The sequence below is a fragment of the Heteronotia binoei genome, chromosome 13 (genome assembly GCF_032191835.1).
Source record: "Heteronotia binoei isolate CCM8104 ecotype False Entrance Well chromosome 13, APGP_CSIRO_Hbin_v1, whole genome shotgun sequence".
NCBI classification, from domain to species: Eukaryota; Metazoa; Chordata; class Lepidosauria; order Squamata; family Gekkonidae; genus Heteronotia; species Heteronotia binoei.
In genome coordinates this window covers 6158522-6180571 of record NC_083235.1, presented here as the reverse complement: position 1 = coordinate 6180571, position 22050 = coordinate 6158522, and the positions used below count along the sequence as shown (strand labels likewise).

Here is a 22050-nt window from a genome sequence, read left to right as displayed (position 1 = left end):
CAGCTGCCCCCAATCTCACCTGGGCTTTTGGAACACGCTGCCAATACCTCTGGACTTCAATGAAACTGGGGAGGGGGGGGAATGAATGGTCATTATCAGGTCGTCGTGAGCAGAGAGTTCAGATCACAGTTCTGCAGTACTGCTGCTTTACCACTCTGCTCCATGGGGCCGCTCTAAAGGAAAGGTCCCCTGTGCAAGCACCAGTCGTTTCCGACTCTGGGGTGACGCTGCTTTCACAGCGTTTTCACGGCAGACTTTTTACGGGGTGGTTTGCCCTTGCCTTCCCCAGTCATCTACGCTTTCCCCCCAGCAAGCTGGGTGCTCATTTAACCAACCTCGGAAGGATGGAAGGCTGAGTCAACCTCGAGCCGGCTACCTGAAAACCCCGCTTCTGCCGGGGATCGAACTCAGGTCATGAGCAGAGATTAGAACTGCAGTACTGCAGCTTTAACACTTTGCACCATGGGGCTCATCATAGAGTCAGCCCTAAAAACAGCCTTTGGCTCCAGGGGAACCAATCTCTGCAATGGAGATGGATCAAAAGAAGTCCTTCACTCAAGGGGGATTAACACATGGAATTCACTGCCACAGGAGGTGATGACGGATACAAGCATAGCCAGCTTCAAGAGGGGAATGTATAAGCATATGGAGCAGAGGTCCATCAGTGGTTATTAGTCACCAGCATATCGTTGGAACTCTCTGTCTGGGGCAGTGATGCTCTGTCTTCTTGGTGCTTGGGAGGGGCAACAGTGGGAGGGCTTCGAGTGTCCTGGTCCCACTGGTGGACCTCGTGATGGCACCTGGTTTATTTGGCCACTGTGTGACACAGAATGTTGGATTGGATGGGCCATTGGTCTGATCCAACATGGCTTCTCTTCTGTTCTTATGTCTGGGGCAGTGATGCTATGTATTCTTGGTGCTTGGGGGGGCAACAGTGGGAGCACTTCTAGTGTCCTGGCCCCACTGGTGGACCTCCTGATGGCACTTGGGTTTCATAGCCACTGTGTGACACAGAGTGTTGGACTGGATGGGCCGTTCGCCTGATCCAACATGGCTTCTCTTAGGTTCTTATGTCTGCGGCAGTGATGCTCTGTATTCTTGGTGCTTGGCGGGGGGCACAGTGGGAGGGCCTCTAGTGTCCTGGTCCCACTGATGGACCTCCTGATGGCCCCTGGGGTTTTTGGCCACTGTGTGACAAAGGGTGTTGGACTGGATGGGCCATTGACCTGATCCAACATGGCTTCTCTTTTGTTCTTATGTCTGGGGCAGTGATTTTTGGTGTTTGGGGGGAGGGGCAACAGTGGGAGGGCTTCTAGTGTCCTGGCCCCACTGATGGACCTCCTGATGGCCTCTGGGTTTTGGCCACTGTGTGACACAGAGTGGTGGACTGGATGGGGCATTGGCCTGATCCAACATGGCTTCTCTTATATTCTTATGTCTGAGGCAGTGATGCTCTGTATTCTTGGTGCTTGGGAGGGGCACAGTGAGAGAGCTTCTAGCCCCACTGGTGGACCTCCTGATGGTACTTGGGTTTTATAGCCACTGTGAGACACAAAGTGTTGGACTGGATGGCCGTTGGCCTGATCCAACATGGCTTCTCTTAGGTTCTTATGCAGAGCCCACAATATTAAACATAAGAGTCCACATACACAACACAAGATTCAACAAGATGAGGCTGACCTTAGCCACCCTGGTAAGAATGACTTGCTCGTTACCAAGAGAAAATGTCTCTCCTCTAGATTTGAGGGGACAGAAGCTTACTGATGGTCTAGATCTCTTGCGCCTTCGTTGGCAAAAAAGCCTTTTTAGAATCTTTATGCTCAGACCATGACATTGTGTTGGCTTCTACCTCGACAGCTTTCCCAGCAGACCCCCGGCTCCAAATCCGACGCTACATAGAGGCGGACGAAGAGACATCTGCGACGTGCGATGTGGTGGGAGTTTTCCCAGCCAACGAGACCCAGTTTGACCTCACCTTCATGGGGACAGGGTTGAACTTCAGCGTCACGGTGTCGGGGGACACAGCCACGGCCCGAGCGAAGGTGTCCGTCCCAAACGCGGGAGAAGCGAAGTTGAACTGCACGGTGTCCCTGGGGCCAGTGATCAGATCAGTAGCGGAATCTGTGAAGGTTTACAGTAAGTGAGCTGGGCGTGGGCCAGAAGGAAGAGCCCGTTTCCAGGGTTCCAAGAAATTAAGGTAATAAACCTCCACAAAACCCAGTCTCAAATTACCAAATATTAATATCAAATAAATTCAAATACTAGAAATTTATATTCAATTGTGCAAAAGCATTCCATGTATAAATGGCAAATAAAGAACATTAAACCTTCACCCAAAGTCCTTTACAGACCAATCAATGTCCAGGAAATTCCAAAGGGTGGATGAAGGCAGAAATTCAAACGGTCAAGTCTTTCATGAAGAACAATACTTCCAGAAAAAGTTTTTTTTTTTGCTTTGAAGAATTTCAGATAGAGAACGATGCTCCCAAAAACTTATCCTTTTGTACAGCAAGGCACATAAGTTTTGGAACGCGACGCGGTAGTACTTTGGTCACACGTTTCGCACTTGCTTCTACAAGCTTCTAACAAATTCATTACATCTTCTAACAAATTCATTACATCAATTGACCATACCTTGTGAGATTTGTTGTAAGCAGCAGCATTGAGATGTAATGAATTTGTTAGAAGCTTGTAGAAGCAAGTGCGAAACGTGGGACCAAAGTACTACCACATCGCGTTCCAAAACTTATGTGCCTTGCTGCACAAAAGGATAAGTTCTTTGGAGCATCATTCTCTTACCGTTTTCGCGCACAGCTTACCACGCGATCACGTTCCTGTTCTCTCCGCAGCATCTGTCGGATTTCCCACTATCTGCGCCGCAGTTACAGGAAGTGCCGCGGCTTTTGCGTAGCAAACGTAAACTGGGTTTTAGTGGTTTACGTTTGCTACGTGAAAGCCGCAACACTTCCTGTAACTCCGGCGCAGATAGTGGGAAATCCGACGGACGCTACGGAGAGAACAGGAGCATGACTGCCTGGTAAGCTGTGTGCAAAAATGTTATCTGTTTGAAATTCTTCAATGGAAAAAAACTTCTTCTGGAAGCATTGTTCTTCATGAAAGACTTGACTGTTTGAATTTCTGCCTTCATCCACCCTTTGGAATTTCCTGGACATTGATTGGTCTGTAAATGACTCTGGGTGAAGGTTTAATGTTCTTTATCTGCCCTTTGTATATGGAATGCTTTTGTACAATTGAATATAAATTTCTGGTATTTGTATTTATTTGATATTAATATTTGGTAATTTGAGGCTGGGTTTTGCGGAGGTTTATTACCTTAATTTCCTGCCCTATTATCCGCGTTGCTCTTTGTGGGTTGCTGAACCCCAAGGTGGGAGCAGGGGATCCCCAGGTTTTGAGGGTCATCAGAAAGCGGGGGGGGGGGGCTGCTGGGCACTCCATTGTTCCCTACGGAGACCAATTCCCATAGGGTATCACAGAGAATTGATCAGTGGCTATCTGAGGCTTGGGGGGGCGGTTTTTTGAGGTAGAGGCACCAAATGTTCTGCATAGCATCCGGTGCCTCTTCTCAAAACAACTTCCAATTTTCAAAAAGATTGGACCAGGGGGTCCAATGCTATGAGCCCCCAAAGAAGGTGACCCTATCCTTCATTATTTCCAGTGGAGGGAAGGCACTGAAAAGATGCGAGGTCCCTTGAAATGTGATGGCCAGAAGTGCAGAAAAGGGCAACTAGAATGATTCAAGGTTTGGAACACTTTCTCTATGAAGAAAGGTTAAAATGCTTGGGGCTCTTTAGCTTGGAGAAACGTCGACTGCGGGGTGACATGATAGAGGTTTACAAGATTATGCATGGGATGGAGAAAGTAGAGAAAGAAGTCCTTTTCTCCCTTTCTCACAATACAAGAACTCGTGGGCATTCAATGAAATTGCTGAGCAGTCGGGTTAGAACGGATAAAAGGAAGACCTTCTTCACCAAAGGGTGATCAACATGTGGAATTCACTGCCACAGGAGGTGGTGGCGGCTACAAGCATAGACAGCTTCAAGAGGGGGTTAGATAAAAATATGGAGCAGAAGTCCATCAGTAGCTATTAGCCACAGTGTGTATATATGTGTGTGCATGTGTGTGTGTATACACACACACATATATTGGCCACTGTGTGACACAGAGTGTTGGACTGGATGGGCCACTGGCTTGATCCAACATGGCTCCTCTTATGTTCTTATGTGACACAGAGTGTTGGACTGGATGGGCCACTGGCTTGATCCAACATGGCTCCTGTTATGTTCTTCTGTGACACAGAGTGTTGGACTGGAGGGGCCACTGGCCTGATCCAACAGGGCTTCTCTTATGTTCTTATGTGACCCAGAGTGTTGGACTGGATGGGCCATTGGCCTGATCCAACATGGCTCCTCTTATGTTCTTCTGTGACACAGAGAGTTGGACTGGATGGGCCACTGGCCTGATCCAACATGGCTTCTCTTCTGTTCTTATGTTCATGGGAAGTCGCCGCTTAGCTGTGTTCGAAGGAAGCCTCTGAAGAGTATAGGTGCACTGTGCACTGGGCAAGGGGAGTAAGGGGGCACCTAGTGGCGCCCCCAGGCGGGGTAGCGCCCCAGACAGCTGCCTACCTCGCCTATTGCCACACGCCAGCCCTGGTCTCGGCAGGGTACAATGCCACAGAGGAGTACCCCCTCCAAAGCAGTCATTTTCTCCAGGGGAGCCGATCTCTGCCAGCTGGAGATCAGTTGTCAATGCGGGAGATCTCCAGGCCCCACCTGGAGGCTGGCAACCCTAGAAGCCCGGAGGCCCACCAGAATTATGACCCATCTCAAGACTACAGAGATCCGTTCAGCTGGAGTGAATCTCGAGGTGCAGAAGGCATGACCCGTTTCTTCTTGCCATTTGCAGGTTTTCCAAACCCCTCATTGGAAATCCATCCTCCTCAGGCCTTTGCAAATAATCCCATGACTGTCACATGTGATGCTCCGGCTACCCAACCACCAAATGTTTCTCTTCGGATTAAAAATGCTTCCGGACGCATCCTGGCCTCCGGAGATCAGCTCCCCCTGCAGCTCAACCTGACGGCTCAGGGGGAAGACGACGGGAGGGAATTGGCGTGTGAGGCAGACCTGGCCGTCGATGGGAACGCCGTTGTCACAAAGCACACCTCCGCCAACCTGACTGTCTTCTGTAAGTACATGGCTTCCCTTCCACTCACAATTTGAAGGGGGGGGGGGATGAAAATGGGCCTTTGGAGTTCAATTCTGCTTCTCACACCTTTGCTCCTGGCTCCACCCCCAAAGTCTCCTGGCTCCACCCCCAAAGTCCCCAGATATTTCAAAGAAGCATGTCCACCAACTTGCCAGCCTCTAGTGGACAAAGAACCATGACCACCAACTTGCCAGCCTCATTATTACATATTCTATGTTATATATTTCACAGTTTCTACATATTGTCTTGAACAGGGATGTCAAACTCATTTTTTATGAGGGCCGGATCTGACATAGAGACCTTATTGGGCTGGGCCATCTGTTTACCTATTTAAGATTAGGTAGCAGAGATAGAAACTTTATAAAGGACACAAACACTGCAAAAAAGATAAAATATGCTTAAAACATTAGCACTCATTGGTCTTAAAGGTGCTTTCTTTGTATTTCTCCCATGGCATACAGGGAACTGGGCAAAGGAAGCTCTGGCTCTTTCTTTCCTTCCCCAGGGGACAAGGAGGGGGAGGAATCTCGGCCAGTAGAAGGAAGAGAGGCTTGGCTCAGTAGCTCTGCTGTGTGATTGAGAAAGTCTGGCAAGGCAAGCTCTCCCTCCCCACTTCCTCTGTAGCTCTTGCGTGACTGAGCAAACCTGGCAAAGCAAGCTGTGATGGAGAAGGAAGCAAGCGAGAGGGAGAAGCAAGCAAATGACAGCCAGCTGCTCAGGGGCTTGACACCCCTGATTTAGAAGTTCCAGAACTCCACTCCTGTGAGCTCCTGCCCAAAATGAAGCCTGGTCCTCTGTTTCGTTTTTCAAAATATGGTAACCCATATCAGGCTGGGCCAGGCCATGTGCATTGCAGAGATATAAACTTTATAAAGGACACAGACAAACACAGTAAAATATTTTTAAAAAAAAAATTAAAATAAAACCTGCTTAAAACATTAGCACTTGTTGGTCTAAAAGGTTTCTTTGTATCTCTCCCATGGGATCCAGGGAACTGGGCACAGGAAGCTCTGGCTCTTTCCTTCCTTCCCCAGGGGATCAGGAGAGGGAGGAGCCTCAGCTAATAGAAGGAAGAGAGGCTTGGCTCAGTAGTTCTGCTGTGCAATTGAGAGAGCCTGGCAAAGCAAGCTGTCCCTTCCCCCCCTTCCTCCCCAAGGGAGGAGCCTCAGCCAATGGAGAAAATAGAGGCTTTACTCTGAGAAGGAAGCAGATGACAGCCAGTTGCTTGGGGGCCTGATTTGGCCCCCAGAATGTATGTTTGACACCCTTGCTCTAGAAAGACAGTGCCTAGAATTACAAAGCATCCCAAGTTTGGGTCACCAACTCTGGCTTGGGAAAATCCTGGAGATTGGAAGGTAGACTGAGTTTGGGGAGGGGAAGGAGAGCTCCCCACAGATTCCGTGCCAGGGGTGGCCAAACTGTGCCTCGGACTCCACATGTGACTCTTTCACACATACTGTGCGGCTCCTCGAGATCAAGGAGAAACTAAATGCAGGCTTACTCCCAAGTAAACGTGCTTAGCATCGGAACCTCAGTCAGCCTCTGAGCAATGACCCATAGGGATAGGGGGAAATAGGCAAGCTTGCAAGCTCTTCTACTCCAGCACAGATGTTGCCCAGAGACCTACAGCAGGGAAAGAGAGCGCAAGAGTGGAGGGAGGCACTAAAAGGAGGGATGGAATTAAAGAGGGTGTTTCAGGGCTCTTCCTTAGTTCCATAGCTCTTGTATCTGTATTTACTAACCTTGGTGTCCAGGCAGTGAGAGACAATGATGCATATGATGGTCAGTGATTTATATGGTATACGTGTGTTTCCTTCTCGAATTGGTGCCAAAAAAAATCCCTAGCCCTTTCCCTATGCTGGTCTTATGGGGACTGTTATTCCCAGCTTTTGTTGTTTTTAAAAAAGTCTCCTTCTAGCATGGTCAAATTGTAACGTATATGCATACTTATTTTATCTTTCTATGCAAAGAAAATATTAAGATGGTTGGTCCTTTATTAAGTGTTAATAAAGACATGCGTGAAATATTTGTTCATGACTTGCGGCTCTCAAACATCTGAGGTTTATTCTACATGGATCTTAAGTTAAGCAAGTTTGGCCACCCCTGGTCCATACACTCCATACTCCAAAGGTGCCATTTTCTCTAGGAGAGATCATTTGGAGATCAGATCTAATTCAGATGGAAAAGGCTGGTTCCCTCAGAGGAAATTGCTACTTTAGAGGGTGGACTCTGTGGCATTATAGACCACCAAGGGCCAGCAATCTTCAGACCCCTTCAGATTGCTGGTGGAGAACCATAAGAAGCAAAACAAAAGGCAGTTTGGTGAAGTGGTTAAGTGTGCAGACTCTTATCTGGGAGAACGGGGTTTGATTCCCCACTCCTCCACTTGCAGCTGCTGCAATGGCCTTGGGTTAGCCATAGCTCTCGCAGAGCTATCCTTGAAAGGGAAGCTTCTGGGAGAGCTCTCTCAGCCCTACCTACCTCACAGGATGGAACTGAGACCCAGTTTGGTGTGGTGGTTAAGTGTGGTGACGCTTACCTGGGAGAACCGGGTTCGATTCCCCACTCCTCCACTTGCAGCTGCTAGAATGGCCTTGGGTCAGCCATAGCTCTTGTAGAGCTATCCTTGAAAGGGCAGCTGCTGTGAGAGCTCTCTCAGCCCCATCTACCTCACAGGGTGTCTGTTGTGGGGGAGGAAGAAAGACGAGATTGTGAACCGACATTCTGAGATTCAGGGTGAAGGGTGGGATATAAATCCAATTTCTTCTTCTTTTTCCCCTTCCTCAAACCCCACCCCCAAAACTTCAGATATTTCTCAACCCACAGTGGCAACCCTTGGCCTCTCTTCACCTCAGGGTGGGGCCAGGTCTTCCGATAACAACACCCCTCTTATCCCCATCCTCAGGGGGTTTTTGCAGCAGGAACTCCTGCATGAGAGCCAGTTTGGTGTAGTGGTGAAGTGTGCGGACTCTTATCTGGGAGAACCGTGTTTGATTCCCCACTCCTCCACTTGCACCTGCTGGAATTGGCCTTGGGTCAGCCATAGCTCTGGCAGAGGTTGTCCTTGAAAGGACAACTGCTGTGAAAGTCCTTCCCAGCCCCACCCACCTCACAGGGTGTCTGTTGTGGGGAAGGAAGGGAAGGAGATTGTAGGCCGCTCTGAGACTCTGTCCTTGAAAGGGCAGCTGCTGTGAGAGCCCTCTCAGCCCCACCACCTCACAGGGTGTCTGTTGTGGGGGAGGAAGGGAAAGATTGTGAGCCGCTCTGAGACTCTTTGGAGTGGAGGGCGGGATATAAATCCAATATCTTCATCTACCTCACAGGGGTGTCTGTTGTGGGGGAGGAAGGGAAAGGAGATTGTGAGCCGCTCTGAGACTCTTCGGAGTGGAGGGGCGGGATATAGGTCCAATATCTTCATCTACCTCACAGGGTGTCTGTTTGTGGGGGAGGAAGGGAAAGGAGATTGTGAGCCGCTCTGAGACTCTTCAGAGTGGAGGGGCGGGATATAAATCCAATATCTTCATCTACCTCACAGGGTGTCTGTTTGGAGGAGGAAAGTAAAGGAGATTGTGAGCCGCTCTGAGACTCTTCAGAGTGAGGGCGGGATATAATCCAATATTCTTCATCTACCTCACAGGGTGTCTGTTGTGGGGAGGAAGGGAAAGGAGATTGTGAGCCGCTCTGAGACTCTTCAGAGTGGAGGCGGGATATAAATCCAATATCTTCATCTACCTCACAGGGTGTCTGTTGTGGAGGAGGAAAGTAAAGGAGATTGTGAGCCGCTCTGAGACTCTTCAGAGTGGAGGCGGGATATAAATCCAATATCTTCTTCTTCTTCTTTGCATATTAGGCCACACCCCTCTTTTGCAGCCACTCCTCCAAGAGCGTTGCAGGGTCTTAGCACAGGGCCGGCTCTAAGCTCTTGAAGGATTGGCTGCAAAAGAGGGGTGTGGCCTAATATGCAAAGGAGTTCCTGCTACAAAAAAAGCGCTGCCCATATTCAACAGCGAGGTCAGAGAAATTCTATGCCTGACCCAACATTGCCAGCTTTGGGATGGAAAATACCTGGAAATTTTGAAGGTGGATCCTGGGGAGAGAAGGGAGCTCACTGGGTCGATAATGATTTAGTGTGCACCTTCCTAAAGAAGCTCTTTTCTCCAGGGAAACGATCTTGGCCATCTGGAGATCCGTTGTCATCCCAGGTGACGCCCCAGCGTCCTCTGACATTAAACCTCCTCCCCTCCCTTTATTTTCTACCCAAAGAGAGAAGAGACCCCCCCACCCATGTGTGTCTTCCCCTCTGCGCCTTGCAGATGTGCCTGAAATGGATGAATCCTCTTGCCCCAGCAATCGCACGTGGGTCGAGGGGGACGCGCCAAAGCCTCATTGCACGGCCCAGGGAACCCCAGGCCAAAGGTGACCTGCGCGAAAGACAGCATCGTCCGCGCCACGGACAAAGAGGAGTGGATCACTCGGGACCACGAGGGCATTATAACTGCACCAGCGCCGAGTAAGCTCGGTGCCGTTGTCAGGATGGGTCACGGTCCATGTGGAATGTAAGTGATGCTTCAAAATTATGGTGTTATGGTTATGGAGAGCAGTTTGCTAGCGGTGAAGTGTGCGGACTCTTATCTGGGAGAGCCGAGTTTGATTCCCACTCCTCCACTTGCAGCTGCTGGAATGGCCTTGGGTCAGCCATAGCTCTGGCAGAGGTTGTCCTTGAAAGGGCAGCTGCTGTGAGGGCCCTCTCCAGCCCCACGCACCTCACAGGGCGTCTGTGGTGGGGGAGAAGGGAAAGGAGATTGTCAGCCACTCTGAGATTCAGAGTGTAGTGTGGGGGTATAAATCCCATATTCTTCTTTTCTACAGAGAGAGTACTAGTAAAGAGGTCTTGGATAGTTAACGGAATCAGTTATTCCAGGATTGAACTTTGTACAACTGTGGAGCTGTGGCTAGGTGGCAGAGCCTCTGCTTGGCATGGCATTCAGAAGGTCCCAGGCTCAATCCCCGGCATCTCCAGTTAGAAGGACCAGGCAGGAGGGGATGGGAAAGACCTTGACCTGAGACCCTGGCTCAGTGGCAGAGCCAACGCTTGGCATGCAGAAGATCCCAGGCTCGATCCCCGGCATCTCCAGTTAGAAGGACCAGGCAGGAGGGGATGGGAAAGACCTTGACCTGGAACCCTGGCTCAGTGGCAGAGCCTCTGCTTGGCATGCAGAAGATCCCAGGCTCGATCCCCAGCATTTCCAGTTAGAAGGACCAGGCAGGAGGGGATGGGAAAGACCTTGACCTGAGACCCTGGCTCAGTGGCAGAGCCTCTGCTGGCATGCAGAAGGCCCCAGGTTCAATCCCCAGCATCTCCAGTTAGAAGGACCAGGCAGGAGGGGATGGGAAAAGACCTTGACCTGGAACCCTGGCTCAGTGGCAGAGCCTCTGCTTGGCATGCAGAAGATCCCAGGCTCGATCCCCAGCATTTCCAGTTAGAAGGACCAGGCAGGAGGGGATGGGAAAGACCTTGACCTGAGACCCTGGCTCAGTGGCAGAGCCTCTGCTGGGCATGCAGAAGGCCCCAGGTTCAATCCCCAGCATCTCCAGTTAGAAGGACCAGGCAGGAGGGGATGGGAAAGGACCTTGACCTGGAACCCTGGCTCAGTGGCAGAGCCTCTGCTTGGCATGCAGAAGACCCAGGCTCAATCCCCGGCATCTCCAGTTAGAAGGACCAGGCAGGAGGGGATGGGAAAGACCTTGACCTGAGACCCTGGCTCAGTGGCAGAGCCTCTGCTGGGCATGCAGAAGGCCCCAGGTTCAATCCCCAGCATCTCCAGTTAGAAGGACCAGGCAGGAGGGGATGGGAAAGACCTTGACCTGGAACCCTGGCTCAGTGGCAGAGCCTCTGCTTGGCATGCAGAAGACCCCAGGCTCAATCCCCGGCATCTCCAGTTAGAAGGACCAGGCAGGAGGGGATGGGAAAGACCTTGACCTGGAACCCTGGCTCAGTGTCAGAGCCTCTGCTTGGCATGCAGAAGGTCCCAGGTTCAATCCCCGGCATTTCCAGTTGGAAGAACCAGGCAGGAGGGGATGGGAAAGACCTTGACCTGAGACCCTGGCTCAGTGGCAGAGCCTCTGCTTGGCATGCAGAAGACCCCAGGCTCAATCCCCGGCATCTCCAGTTAAAAGGACCAGGCAGGAGGGGATGGGAAAGACCTTGACCTGGAACCCTGGCTCAGTGGCAGAGCCTCTGCTTGGCATGCAGAAGGTCCCAGGTTCAGTCCCCGGCATTTCCAGTTAGAAGGACCTCAGTCCTGGCTCAGTGGCAGAGCCTCTGCTTGGCATGCAGAAGGTCCCAGGTTCAGTCCCCGGCATTTCCAGTTAGAAGGACCAGGCAGGAGGGGATGGGAAAGACCTTGACCTGAGACCCTGGCTCAGTAGCAGAGCCTCTGCTTGGCATGCAGAAGGTCCCAGGTTCAATCCCCACCATCTCCAGTTTTAAAGGAACGGGCAGCGAATGATGTGAAAGACATTCTTCTGGATGAGGACCACAAAGAAACCAGAGGTGTTTTGTGGTACAATGCTCCAGTATTATTCTGGAGAGTCAGTTTGGTGTAGTGGTTAAGTGTGGGAGAACCGGGTTTGATTCTCCACTCCTCCACTTGCACCTGCTAGCATGGCCTTGGGTCAGCCATAGCTCTGGCAGAGGTTGTCCTTGAAAGGGCAGCTTCCGGAAGAGACCTCTCAGCCCCACCCACCTCACAGGGTGTCTGTTGTGTGGGGGGAAAAGATGTGGGATATTGTGAACTGCTCCGAGTCTCTGATTCAGAGAGAAGGGCGGGGTATAAATCTGCATTCTTCTTCTCCTCCTCCAATAATAGCAAAATGTCTCGCTCTCTTTTGCAGTTGGGCCTCAGCTGGACGAATCCCACTGCCCAGGCAGCCAAACCTGGGTGGAAAGGAAGCTGCAGCAACTCAACTGCCAAGCTGACGGGGTGCCCACCCCTGAGGTCTCCTGCTTCAAAGACGGCGTGGTGTACGACACTGAGGAACTGCACAATGTCACCCAAAGCCAAGCTGGAGTCTACCACTGCAATGCCACCAACGCCCACGGATCAAGCAGCAAGGCTGTCACCGTCACGGTGGAGTGTGAGTACCGGTTGCACATTACGTGCGGGGTGTGCATGGGCTCAGGTTGCCACCTCCAGGCTGGGGATTCCTGGAGATGGGGATTAATTAATTATTTTATGAGTTTTCTATCTCATCACCTTCCCCAGAAGAGGGCTCAGGGCATCCCACAACATGACAGTATCATAATGCCCTTGTATAAATCGATGGTGCGGTCCCATTTGGAATACTGTGCGCAATTCTGGTCGCCGCACTTCAAAAGGGATATTATAGCATTGGAAAAAGTGCAGAAAAGGGCAATTAGAATGATTAAAAGGTTGGAACACTTTCCCTATGAAGAAAGGTTAAAACGCTTGGGGCTCTTTAGCTTGGAGAAATGTCGACTGCGGGGTGACATGATAGAGGTTGACAAGATTATGCAGGGGATGGAGAAGGTAGAGAAAGAAGTCCTTTTCTCCCTCTCTCACAATACAAGAACTCGTGGGCATTCAATGAAATTGCTGAGCAGTCGGGTTAGAATGGATAAAAGGAAGTACTTCTTCACCCAAAGGGTGATTAATGTAAGGAATTCACTGCCACAGGAGGTGGTGGCGGCTACAAGCATAGCCAGCTTTAAGAGGGGATTGGATAAAAATATGGAGCAGAGGTCCATCAGTGGCTATTAGCCACAGTGTGTGTGTGTGCGTATATATATATATGTGTGTGTGTGTGCGTATATATATATATATATATTGGCCACTGTGTGACACAGAGTGTTGGACTGGATGGGCCATCGGCCTGATCCAACATGTCTTCTCTTATGTTCTTATGTCCTGATGGCACCTGGGTTTTTTGGCCACTGCGTGACACAGAGTGTTGGACTGGAGGGGCCATTGGCCTGATCCAACAGGGCTTCTCTTATGTTCTTATGTGACACAGAGTGTTGGACTGGATGGGCCACTGGCCTGATCCAACATGGCTTCTCTTATGTTCTTATGTGACACAAAGTGTTGGACTGGAGGGGCCATTGGCCTGATCCAACATGGCTCCTCTTATGTCCTTATGTGACACAGAGTGTTGGACTGGATGGGCCATTGGCCTGATCCAACATGGCTCCTCTTATGTCCTTATGTGACTCAGAGTGTTGGACTGGAGGGGCCACTGGCCTGATCCAACATGGCTTCTCTTATGTTCTTATGTGACTCAGAGTGTTGGATTGGATGGGCCACTGGCCTGATCCAACATGGCTCCTCTTATGTTCTTATGTGACTCAGAGTGTTGGACTGGATGGGCCACTGGCCTGATCCAACATGGCTCCTCTTATGTTCTTATGTGACTCAGAGTGTTGGACTGGAGGGGCCATTGGCCTGATCCAACATGGCTTCTCGTGTTCTTATGTGACACAGAGTGTTGGAATGGAGGGGCCACTGGCCTGATCCAACATGGCTTCTCTTATGTTCTTATGACAATACAGTTTCAGGTGGGAAGTTGCGACGGTCTGGAGCAGCAGAACAAAGTCTGAGTCCATCATCTCCATCCTAATCCTTTTAACTGGAGATGCTGGGGATTGAACATGGGCAGGGCTGGCTCGCCCACTAGGCACACTAGGCAGTTGCCTAGGGCGCCAGGGAGCCTCAAATTGGCCTCACCCCCTGTGACCCAGGGAAGCGCTTAGTTTGCCTTCCTCTCCCCCCCCCCCACCCATGACCGCTGCTAGCTCCCTTTGGCTCACCACCCCCACCCCACCCCGCCATCCAGCCCACCGCAGAGCTCTGCTCACTCTCCCCCTCTCCCACGGTCTCACTGTCGCAAGAAAAAAGAAGAGCTGCTTGATCCTCGCAGCCCAAACCTGCGCGTTTTGACTCTTAACAAAACACGCAGGTGCGGGCTGTGAGGAGCCGGCAGCCCTTAGAGTGGGACGGGGGGAGAACAAGCAGCGCTGGAGGGGGTGCGTCGGTGGGCAGGACAGGGCGGGGGCAGGCCGGAGGGGGCTGGTGGCAGCAGTGACGGGGGGGAAGAGGTAAACCAGAAAGGGAGGGAGGAGGAGGGTGGGCGCACTGCCTCGGCGGGGCACGGGGGGGGCGACAGGGCACGGGGGGTGCCTGCCTAAGGCGCCAGGCACCCACAAACTAGCCCTGAATCTGGGAACTTCTGCATGCCAAGCAGAGGCTCTGCCACTGAGCCAGGGTCTCAGGTCAGGGCCTTTTCCATCCCCTCCTGCCTGGTCCTTTTAACTGGAGATGTTGGGGATTGAACCTGGAACCTTTTGCATGCCAAGCAGAGGCTCTGCCACTGAGCCAGGGTCTCAGGTCAAGGTCTTTCTCATCACCTCCCGCCTGGTCCTTTTAACTGGAGATGCTGGGGATTGAACCTGGAACCTTTTGCATGCCAAGCAGAGGCTCTGCCACTGAGCCAGGGTCTCAGGTCAAGGTCTTTCCCATCACCTCCTGCCTGGTCCTTTCAACTGGAGATGCTGGGGATTGAACCTGGGACCTTCTGCATGCCAAGCACAGGCTCTACCACTGAGCCAGGGTCTCAGGTCAAGGTCTTTCCCATCACCTCCTGCCTGGTCCTTTCAAATGAAGATGCTGGGGAATGAACCTGGGACCTTCTGCATGCCAAGCAGAGGCTCTGCCACTGAGCTACAGCCCCTCTGAACACTTATGCGCCTTTTCTAATTCCTTCATGGCTACCCTTCGCAGTCTGAGTTTCCTGACTTCTTGGTTGCTGTCTCCTTCTGTGTTGACGATGCAGCCACGGAATAGAAGATCGGGTACCATTTCCATTTCTTCACCGTGTATCGTAAAGCTGTGTAACTCCTCAGAGGAGGACCCCCCTGTGCAGGACCCCCCAAAACTATGCCCTTCCAGGATGTGTTGTGCCACACACACGTCTCTGAAGGGGAACCAACCCGATTTCCACCAAGATTTCCTCGAGTGTAGAGTATTGTTTTCTTTGCCCAGCCGAGTCCCATCTGTTTTCAATTGAGATCATCAAAGTGTGGTTTTGATTTGGCGTCCCGACTCTAGAGCAGCCTGCGGTTAGCCGCCGCCGTTCGACATTTCCGCCGCAGGAATCAGATTCTTTTTCATCTTCTAGACGGGCCTGAAATGGACGATGCCAGCTGCTCCTATAATTGGACGTGGACGGGAGGGACAGAGCAGAATTTTGTCTGTTCTGCACGGGGCAGCCCGGAACCGACAGTGGAATGTGTGAAGAATGGCGTCGTTTACAACCTCGGGGTGCTCCAGCGCGCCTCCAGAGAACACGGCGGCACCTATCGCTGCACAGCCACGAACGCACACGGCTCTGTCGCCAGGGATGTCCACATCCTAGTGGAATGTAAGTGAATCTTGAGCCATTGTGGCAGCGCTGGCTACAGAAACATCCAAATAGATGCACACACTCATATACATAAAACCAGGGCTTTTTGTGTAGCAGGAACTTCTTTGCATATTAGGCCACACCTCCCCTGATGTAGCCAATCCTCCTGGAGCTGACAGGACTCTTAGTACAGGGCCTAGCAGGGGTATCAAACATTCGGCCCGGGGGCCAAATCAGGCCCCCCCCCAAGGGCTCCTATCTGGCCCCCGAGCAATTGGCTGTCATCTGCTTTCTTCTCCATCTCTCTTGCTTCCATCTGCATAACAGCTTGCTTTGCCAGGCTTGCTTAGTCGCACAGGAGCTACAGAGCAAAACCTCCATGTTCTTCATTGGCCGAGGCACCTCCCTTGGGGAGGATGGGGGAGGGAGAGCTTGCTTTGGCAGGCTCTCTCCATTGCACAGCAGAGCTACTGAGCCAAGCCTCTCTTCCTTCTGTTGGCTGAGGCTCCCTCTCTCTTGGTCCCCTGGAGAAGGAAGGAAAGAGCCATATCCTTCCTCTGCGTAGCAACCTTGGACTTCTTTGGTGGTCTCCCATCCAAGTATTAGCCAGGGCCCAACCCTGCACAGCTTCCAAAATCTGACGAGAGAGGGCTAAGCATGGGCCACCCAGGTCAAAGTAAGGGACAAACAGAGGTGGTTTCCATTGCCTGCCTCTGCATAGCAACCCTGGACTTCTTAGGTGGCCTCCCGTCCGTATTAAACAGGACTGACCCTGCATAGCTTCCAAAATGTGACAAGAGAGGGCTAAGCATGGGCCATCTGGAGATGCTGGGGATTGAACCTGGGACCTTCTGCATGCCAAGACAAACAGAAGTGGTTTGCCATTGCCTGCATAGCAACCTTGGACTTCTTTGGTGGTCTCCTATCTGTGTATTAAACAAGGCCAACCCTACATAGCTTCCAAGATCTAATGAGATTGGGCTAACCTGGGCTATTCAGGTGAAGGCAAAAACCTGCTTGTCAAATGTCACACATTTGACCCAGAGACAACTCCAGTTATCTGGGTTACACCTCTGAGGATGCCGGTCACAGTTGCTGGGGGAATGTCAGGTCTCACAATGCCAAGACCACGGCCACATGGCCCGGAAAAAAAAATCTACAACCACCAACGTCACACCATTCTTTTGATGTTGCAGATGAGCCAGAAATGGATGAATCCAGCTGTCCAAGTAACTGGACCATGGTGGAAGGGGCAGTGCCCGCTTTTGCCTGCCACGCTGAAGGGGTACCACCCCCCACAGTGGTATGTACCAAAGATGGCATGTCATATCACCTCAGCCAAGGAGAAGAGATCCCTGTCCACAACGGGACCTTCTGGTGTAACGCTACAAACCGCCACGGGACAACCTCCAAGTCAGTCACGGTGGTGGTTGAAAGTGAGTACTGGGTACAATCTGCAGCTATGCCGCATAGGATCTGTTGACCCCTGATTTACTATGGTAACAGAATGGTATCGGAAGAGTTCCCCAACTTTTTCGATCCTTGGGGGCACCTTTGGAATTCTGACACAGTGGGGTGGACAAAATGGCTGCCAAAAATGGCTGCCAGAGGAGGCGGAGGCGGCCACAAAATGGCTGCCGTGGCTTCCACTCAGTCGCAAAGTGAAGATCGTTGTGCTGAGGTAGCAGCTGCTGCCAAAGCAATGTTTGGCCAGTGTGTGAGACAGGATGCTGGAGTAGGTGGGCCACTGGTCTGATCCACCGGGCTCTTCTAATGTTCATATGAGGGTCTCAATCTCTAAGAACATAAGAGAAGCCATGTTGGATCAGACCAGTGGCCCATCCAGTCCAATACTCTGTCACACAGTGGCCAAAAAACCCAGGTGCCATCAGGAGGTCCATCAGTGGGACCAGGACACTAGAAACCCTCCCACTGTTGCCTCCCCAAGCACCAAGAATACACAGCATCACTGCCCCAGACAGAGAGTTCCAACAATATGTTGTGGCTAATAGCCACTGATGGACCTCAGCTCTCTGCTGTGCTGTTGACCCTCCAGAGGAACTGACTGGCCTCTGTGTGAGACATCGTGCTGGACTAAATGGACAAAATGGTCTGATCCAGCAGGGCTCTTCTGATGTTCCTTTCAGAGGAAGACCACAGTCTCTATGACCTGCTGTTGGCCCTCTACTGGAACTGTCTGGGGCAGTGATGCTCTGTATTCTTGGTGCTTGGGTGAAGTGTGCGGACTCTTATCTGGAAGAACCGGGTTTGATTCCCCACTTCTCCACTTGCACCTGCTGGCTTGGCCTTGGGTCAGTCATAGCTCTGGCAGAGGTTGTCCTTGAAAGGGCAGCTGCTGTGAGAGTCCTCTCAGCCCCACCCACCTCACAGGGTGTCTGTTGTGGGGGAAGAAGATAAAGGAGATTGTGAACCACTCTGAGACTCTTCGGAGAGGAGGGCGGGATATAAATCCAATATCTTCATCTACCTCACAGGGTGTCTGTTGTGGGGGAGGAAGGGAAAGGAGATTGTGAGCCGCTCTGAGACTCTTCGGAGTGGAGGGCAGGATATAAATCCAATATCTTCATCTACCTCACAGGGTGTCTGTTGTGGGGGAGGAAGGGAAAGGAGATTGTGAGCCGCTCTGAGACTCTTCGGAGTGGAGGGCGGGATATAAATCCAATATCTTCATCTACCTCACAGGGTGTCTGTTGTGGGGGAGGAAGGTAGAGGAGATTGTGAGCCGCTGTGAGACTCTTCGGAGTGGAGGGCAGGATATAAATCCAATATCTTCATCTACCTCACAGGGTGTCTGTTGTGGGGGAGGAAGGGAAAGGAGATTGTGAGCCGCTCTGAGACTCTTCGGAGTGGAGGGCGGGATATAAATCCAATATCTTCATCTACCTCACAGGGTGTCTGTTGTGGGGGAGGAAGGGAAAGGAGATTGTGAGCCGCTCTGAGACTCTTTGGAGTGAAGGGCGGGATATAAATCCAATATCTTCATCTACCTCACAGGGTGTCTGTTGTGGGGGAGGGAGATAAAGGAGATTGTGAGCTGCTCTGAGACTCTTTGGAGTGGAGGGCGGGATATAAATCCAATATCTTCATCTACCTCACAGGGTGTCTGTTGTGGGGGAGGAAGGGAAAGGAGATTGTGAACCACTCTGAGACTCTTCGGAGTGGAGGGCGGGATATAAATCCAATATCTTCATCTACCTCACAGGGTGTCTGTTGTGGGGGAGGAAGGGAAAGGAGATTGTGAGCCGCTCTGAGACTCTTCGGAGTGGAGGGCGGGATATAAATCCAGTATCTTCATCTACCTCACAGGGTGTCTGTTGTGGGGGAGGAAGGGAAAGGAGATTGTGAGCCGCTCTGAGACTCTTCGGAGTGGAGGGCGGGATATAAATCCAGTATCTTCATCTACCTCACAGGGTGTCTGTTGTGGGGGAGGAAGGGAAAGGAGATTGTGAGCCGCTGTGAGACTCTTCGGAGTGGAGGGCGGGATATAAATCCAGTATCTTCATCTACCTCACAGGGTGTCTGTTGTGGGGGAGGAAGGGAAAGGAGATTGTGAGCCGCTCTGAGACTCTTCGGAGTGGAGGGCGGGATATAAATCCAGTATCTTCATCTACCTCACAGGGTGTCTGTTGTGGGGGAGGAAGGGAAAGGAGATTGTGAGCCGCTGTGAGACTCTTCGGAGTGGAGGGCGGGATATAAATCCAGTATCTTCATCTACCTCACAGGGTGTCTGTTGTGGGGGAGGAAGGGAAAGGAGATTGTGAGCCGCTCTGAGACTCTTCGGAGTGGAGGGCGGGATATAAATCCAGTATCTTCATCTACCTCACAGGGTGTCTGTTGTGGGGGAGGAAGGGAAAGGAGATTGTGAGCCGCTGTGAGATTCGGAGTGGAGGGCGGGATAGAAATCGATATCTTCTTCTTCTTCCCCAACTATGATTCTAAGTGTGGACCTTCTTCCACCTCTGCGTTTCAGCCAAGCCTAAGATGGACGAGTCCAGCTGCCCCAGCAACCAGACCTGGCTGGAGGGGACCCTGCGGTCCCTGGCCTGTGAAGCCAATGGGACCCCCACCCCGCTGGTCCTTTGCTTCAAGGAAGGAGCCCCCGAGGAGGTCCACCGAGAGCAGAACGTCAGCAGGAACGACTCGGGGGTCTACCAATGCAAGGCAACGAATGGACACGGGACGGACCGGTGGACGGTGATGGTGCAGGTGGAATGTGAGTCCATCGCTTGCAGAAGGGGACCGTATGTGGAACGCTGGGGGCACCTTTGTTTGGGGATGAAGTTGGTGATGTCCAGGGCATTTTTTTTTTGTAGCAGGAACTCCTTTGCATATTAGGCCACGCCCCCCTGATGTAGCCAATCTTCCTAGAGCTTACGGGGCTCTTAGTACAGGGCCTATCGTAACCTCTTAGAGGATTGGCTACATCAGAGGGGTGTGGCCTAATATGCAAAGGAGTTCCTGCTAGGAAAAAACCTAGGATAATAGTCGTAACATCTCTCACCTTGAAAGCCCTACACCGATGCCATAAATCATCCGGAACTTGATGGCACTTCCCTCATACACTAGAGCAGGGCTTCCCCCCCCTTTTTGTAGCAGGAGCTCCTTTGCATATTAGGCTCCCCACAGCCCAGATGTAGCCAATCCTCCAAGAGTTTACAGGGCTCTTAGTATAGGGCCGACCGTAAGCTCCAGGAGGATTGGCTACCTCAGAAGGGTGTGGCCTAATATGTAAAAGAGTTCCTGCTACAAAAAAACAGCTCTGGTGATGTTTGCATCCAGGGGTGGAATTCTAGCAGGAGCTCCTTTGCATATTAGGCCACACCCCACTGATGTAGCCAATCCTCCAAGAGCTTACAAGGCTCTTTTTTGTAAACTGTTGGAGGATTGGCTACATCAGGGGTGTGTGGCCTAATATGCAAAGGAGCTCCTGCTAGAATTCCACCCCTGGATGAATCCATCTTTGTAACCCACCCCCGTTACCAGTTTGTTTGTTTAATCTCAGAGCTGGGAGGGACTAGTCAGGGGGAGAAAGCTAGAGAAAGGCCTTGTGGGATTAAAGTTTTATTCCAGACAGCTCCTCTTCTCTGAGAGGCAGTTTGGTGTAGTGGTTAAGTGCGAACTCTTATCCGGGAGAACTGTGTTTAATTCCCCACTCCTCCACATCTACCTGCTGGAGTGACCTTGAGTCAGTCACAAGTTCTCACAGAGCGGTTTCTCTCAAGTGCAGTTTCTGTCAGAGCTCTCTTAGCCCCACCTCCCTCACAGGGTGTCTGTGCTGGGGAGAGGAAGGGAAGGAGATTGTAAGCCACTCTGAAACTGAGTGAAGGACGGGGTATAAATCAAATATCTTCCTCTTCTTCAAAAAACCTCAAAAAAGATATTATAGCATTGGAAAAAGTCCAAAAAAAGGGCAACTAGAATGATTCAAGAGTTGGAACACTTTCCCTATGAAGAAAGGTTAAAACTCTTGGGGCTCCTTAACTTGGAGAAACGTCGACTGCGGGGTGACATCAAAGAGCTTGACAAGAGTATGCATGGGAAAGAGAAGGCAGAAAAAGAAGTACTTTTCCCCCTTTCTCACAATACGTGAACTCATGGACAGTCAATAAAATTGCTGAGAAGTCAGGTTAGAACTGATAAAAGGAAGCCCTTCTTCACCCAAAGGGTGATGAACACATGGAATTCACTGCCACAGGAGGTGGCGGTGGTGGCTACAAGTATAGATAGCTTCAAGAAGGGATTGGATAAGCATACGGAGCAGAAGGTCCATCAGTGGCTATTGGGCACGGGGTATTGCCTGCAGCAGTGATGCTCTGTATCCTTGGTGCTTGGAGGACTTCTAGTGTCCTGGCCCCACTGGTGGACCTGCTGATGGCATCTGGTTTTTTGGCCACTGTGTGACAGAGAGTGTTGGACTGGATGGGCCATTGGCCTGATCCAACATGGATTCTCTTATGTTCTTATGTGACTCACAGTGTTGGACTGGATGGGCCATTGGCCTGATCCAACATGGCTTCTCTTATGTTCTTCTGTGACACAGAGTGTTGGACTGGATGGACCATTGGCCTGATCCAACATGGCTTCTCTTATGTTCTTATGTGACACAGAGTGTTGAACTGGAGGGGCCACTGGCCTGATCCAACATGGCTTCTCTTCTGTTCTTATGTGACACAGAGTGTTGGATTGGATGGGCCATTGGCCTGATCCAACATGGCTTCTCTTATGTTCTTATGTGACACAGAGTGTTGGACTGGAGGTGCCATTGGCCTGATCCAACATGGCTTCTCTTATGTTCTTCTGTGACACAGAGTGTTGGACTAGATGGGCTGCTGGCCTGATCCAGCATGGCTTCTCTTATGTTCTTATGTGACACAGAGT

At 51.3% G+C, this 22050-nt stretch overlaps 2 protein-coding genes across 2 annotated transcripts in view; one reads left to right on the top strand and one right to left on the bottom strand.

The window, feature by feature from the left end:
* Positions 1-22050, bottom strand: part of CDC37 (cell division cycle 37, HSP90 cochaperone) — a 172201-nt gene that overhangs the window by 82938 nt on the left and 67213 nt on the right. The gene's annotated exons all lie outside the window — the stretch shown is intronic.
* The window catches only part of LOC132581789 (intercellular adhesion molecule 5-like), a 40175-nt gene that overhangs the window by 14410 nt on the left and 3715 nt on the right, over positions 1-22050 (top strand). The window contains exons 4-10 of the mRNA XM_060253200.1: positions 1858-2136; positions 4930-5211; positions 9632-9742; positions 12127-12369; positions 15427-15669; positions 16848-17087; positions 19643-19885. Coding sequence (XP_060109183.1) covers positions 1858-2136; positions 4930-5211; positions 9632-9742; positions 12127-12369; positions 15427-15669; positions 16848-17087; positions 19643-19885 — 1641 coding nt within the window. The remainder of the gene's footprint in view (positions 1-1857; positions 2137-4929; positions 5212-9631; positions 9743-12126; positions 12370-15426; positions 15670-16847; positions 17088-19642; positions 19886-22050) is intronic.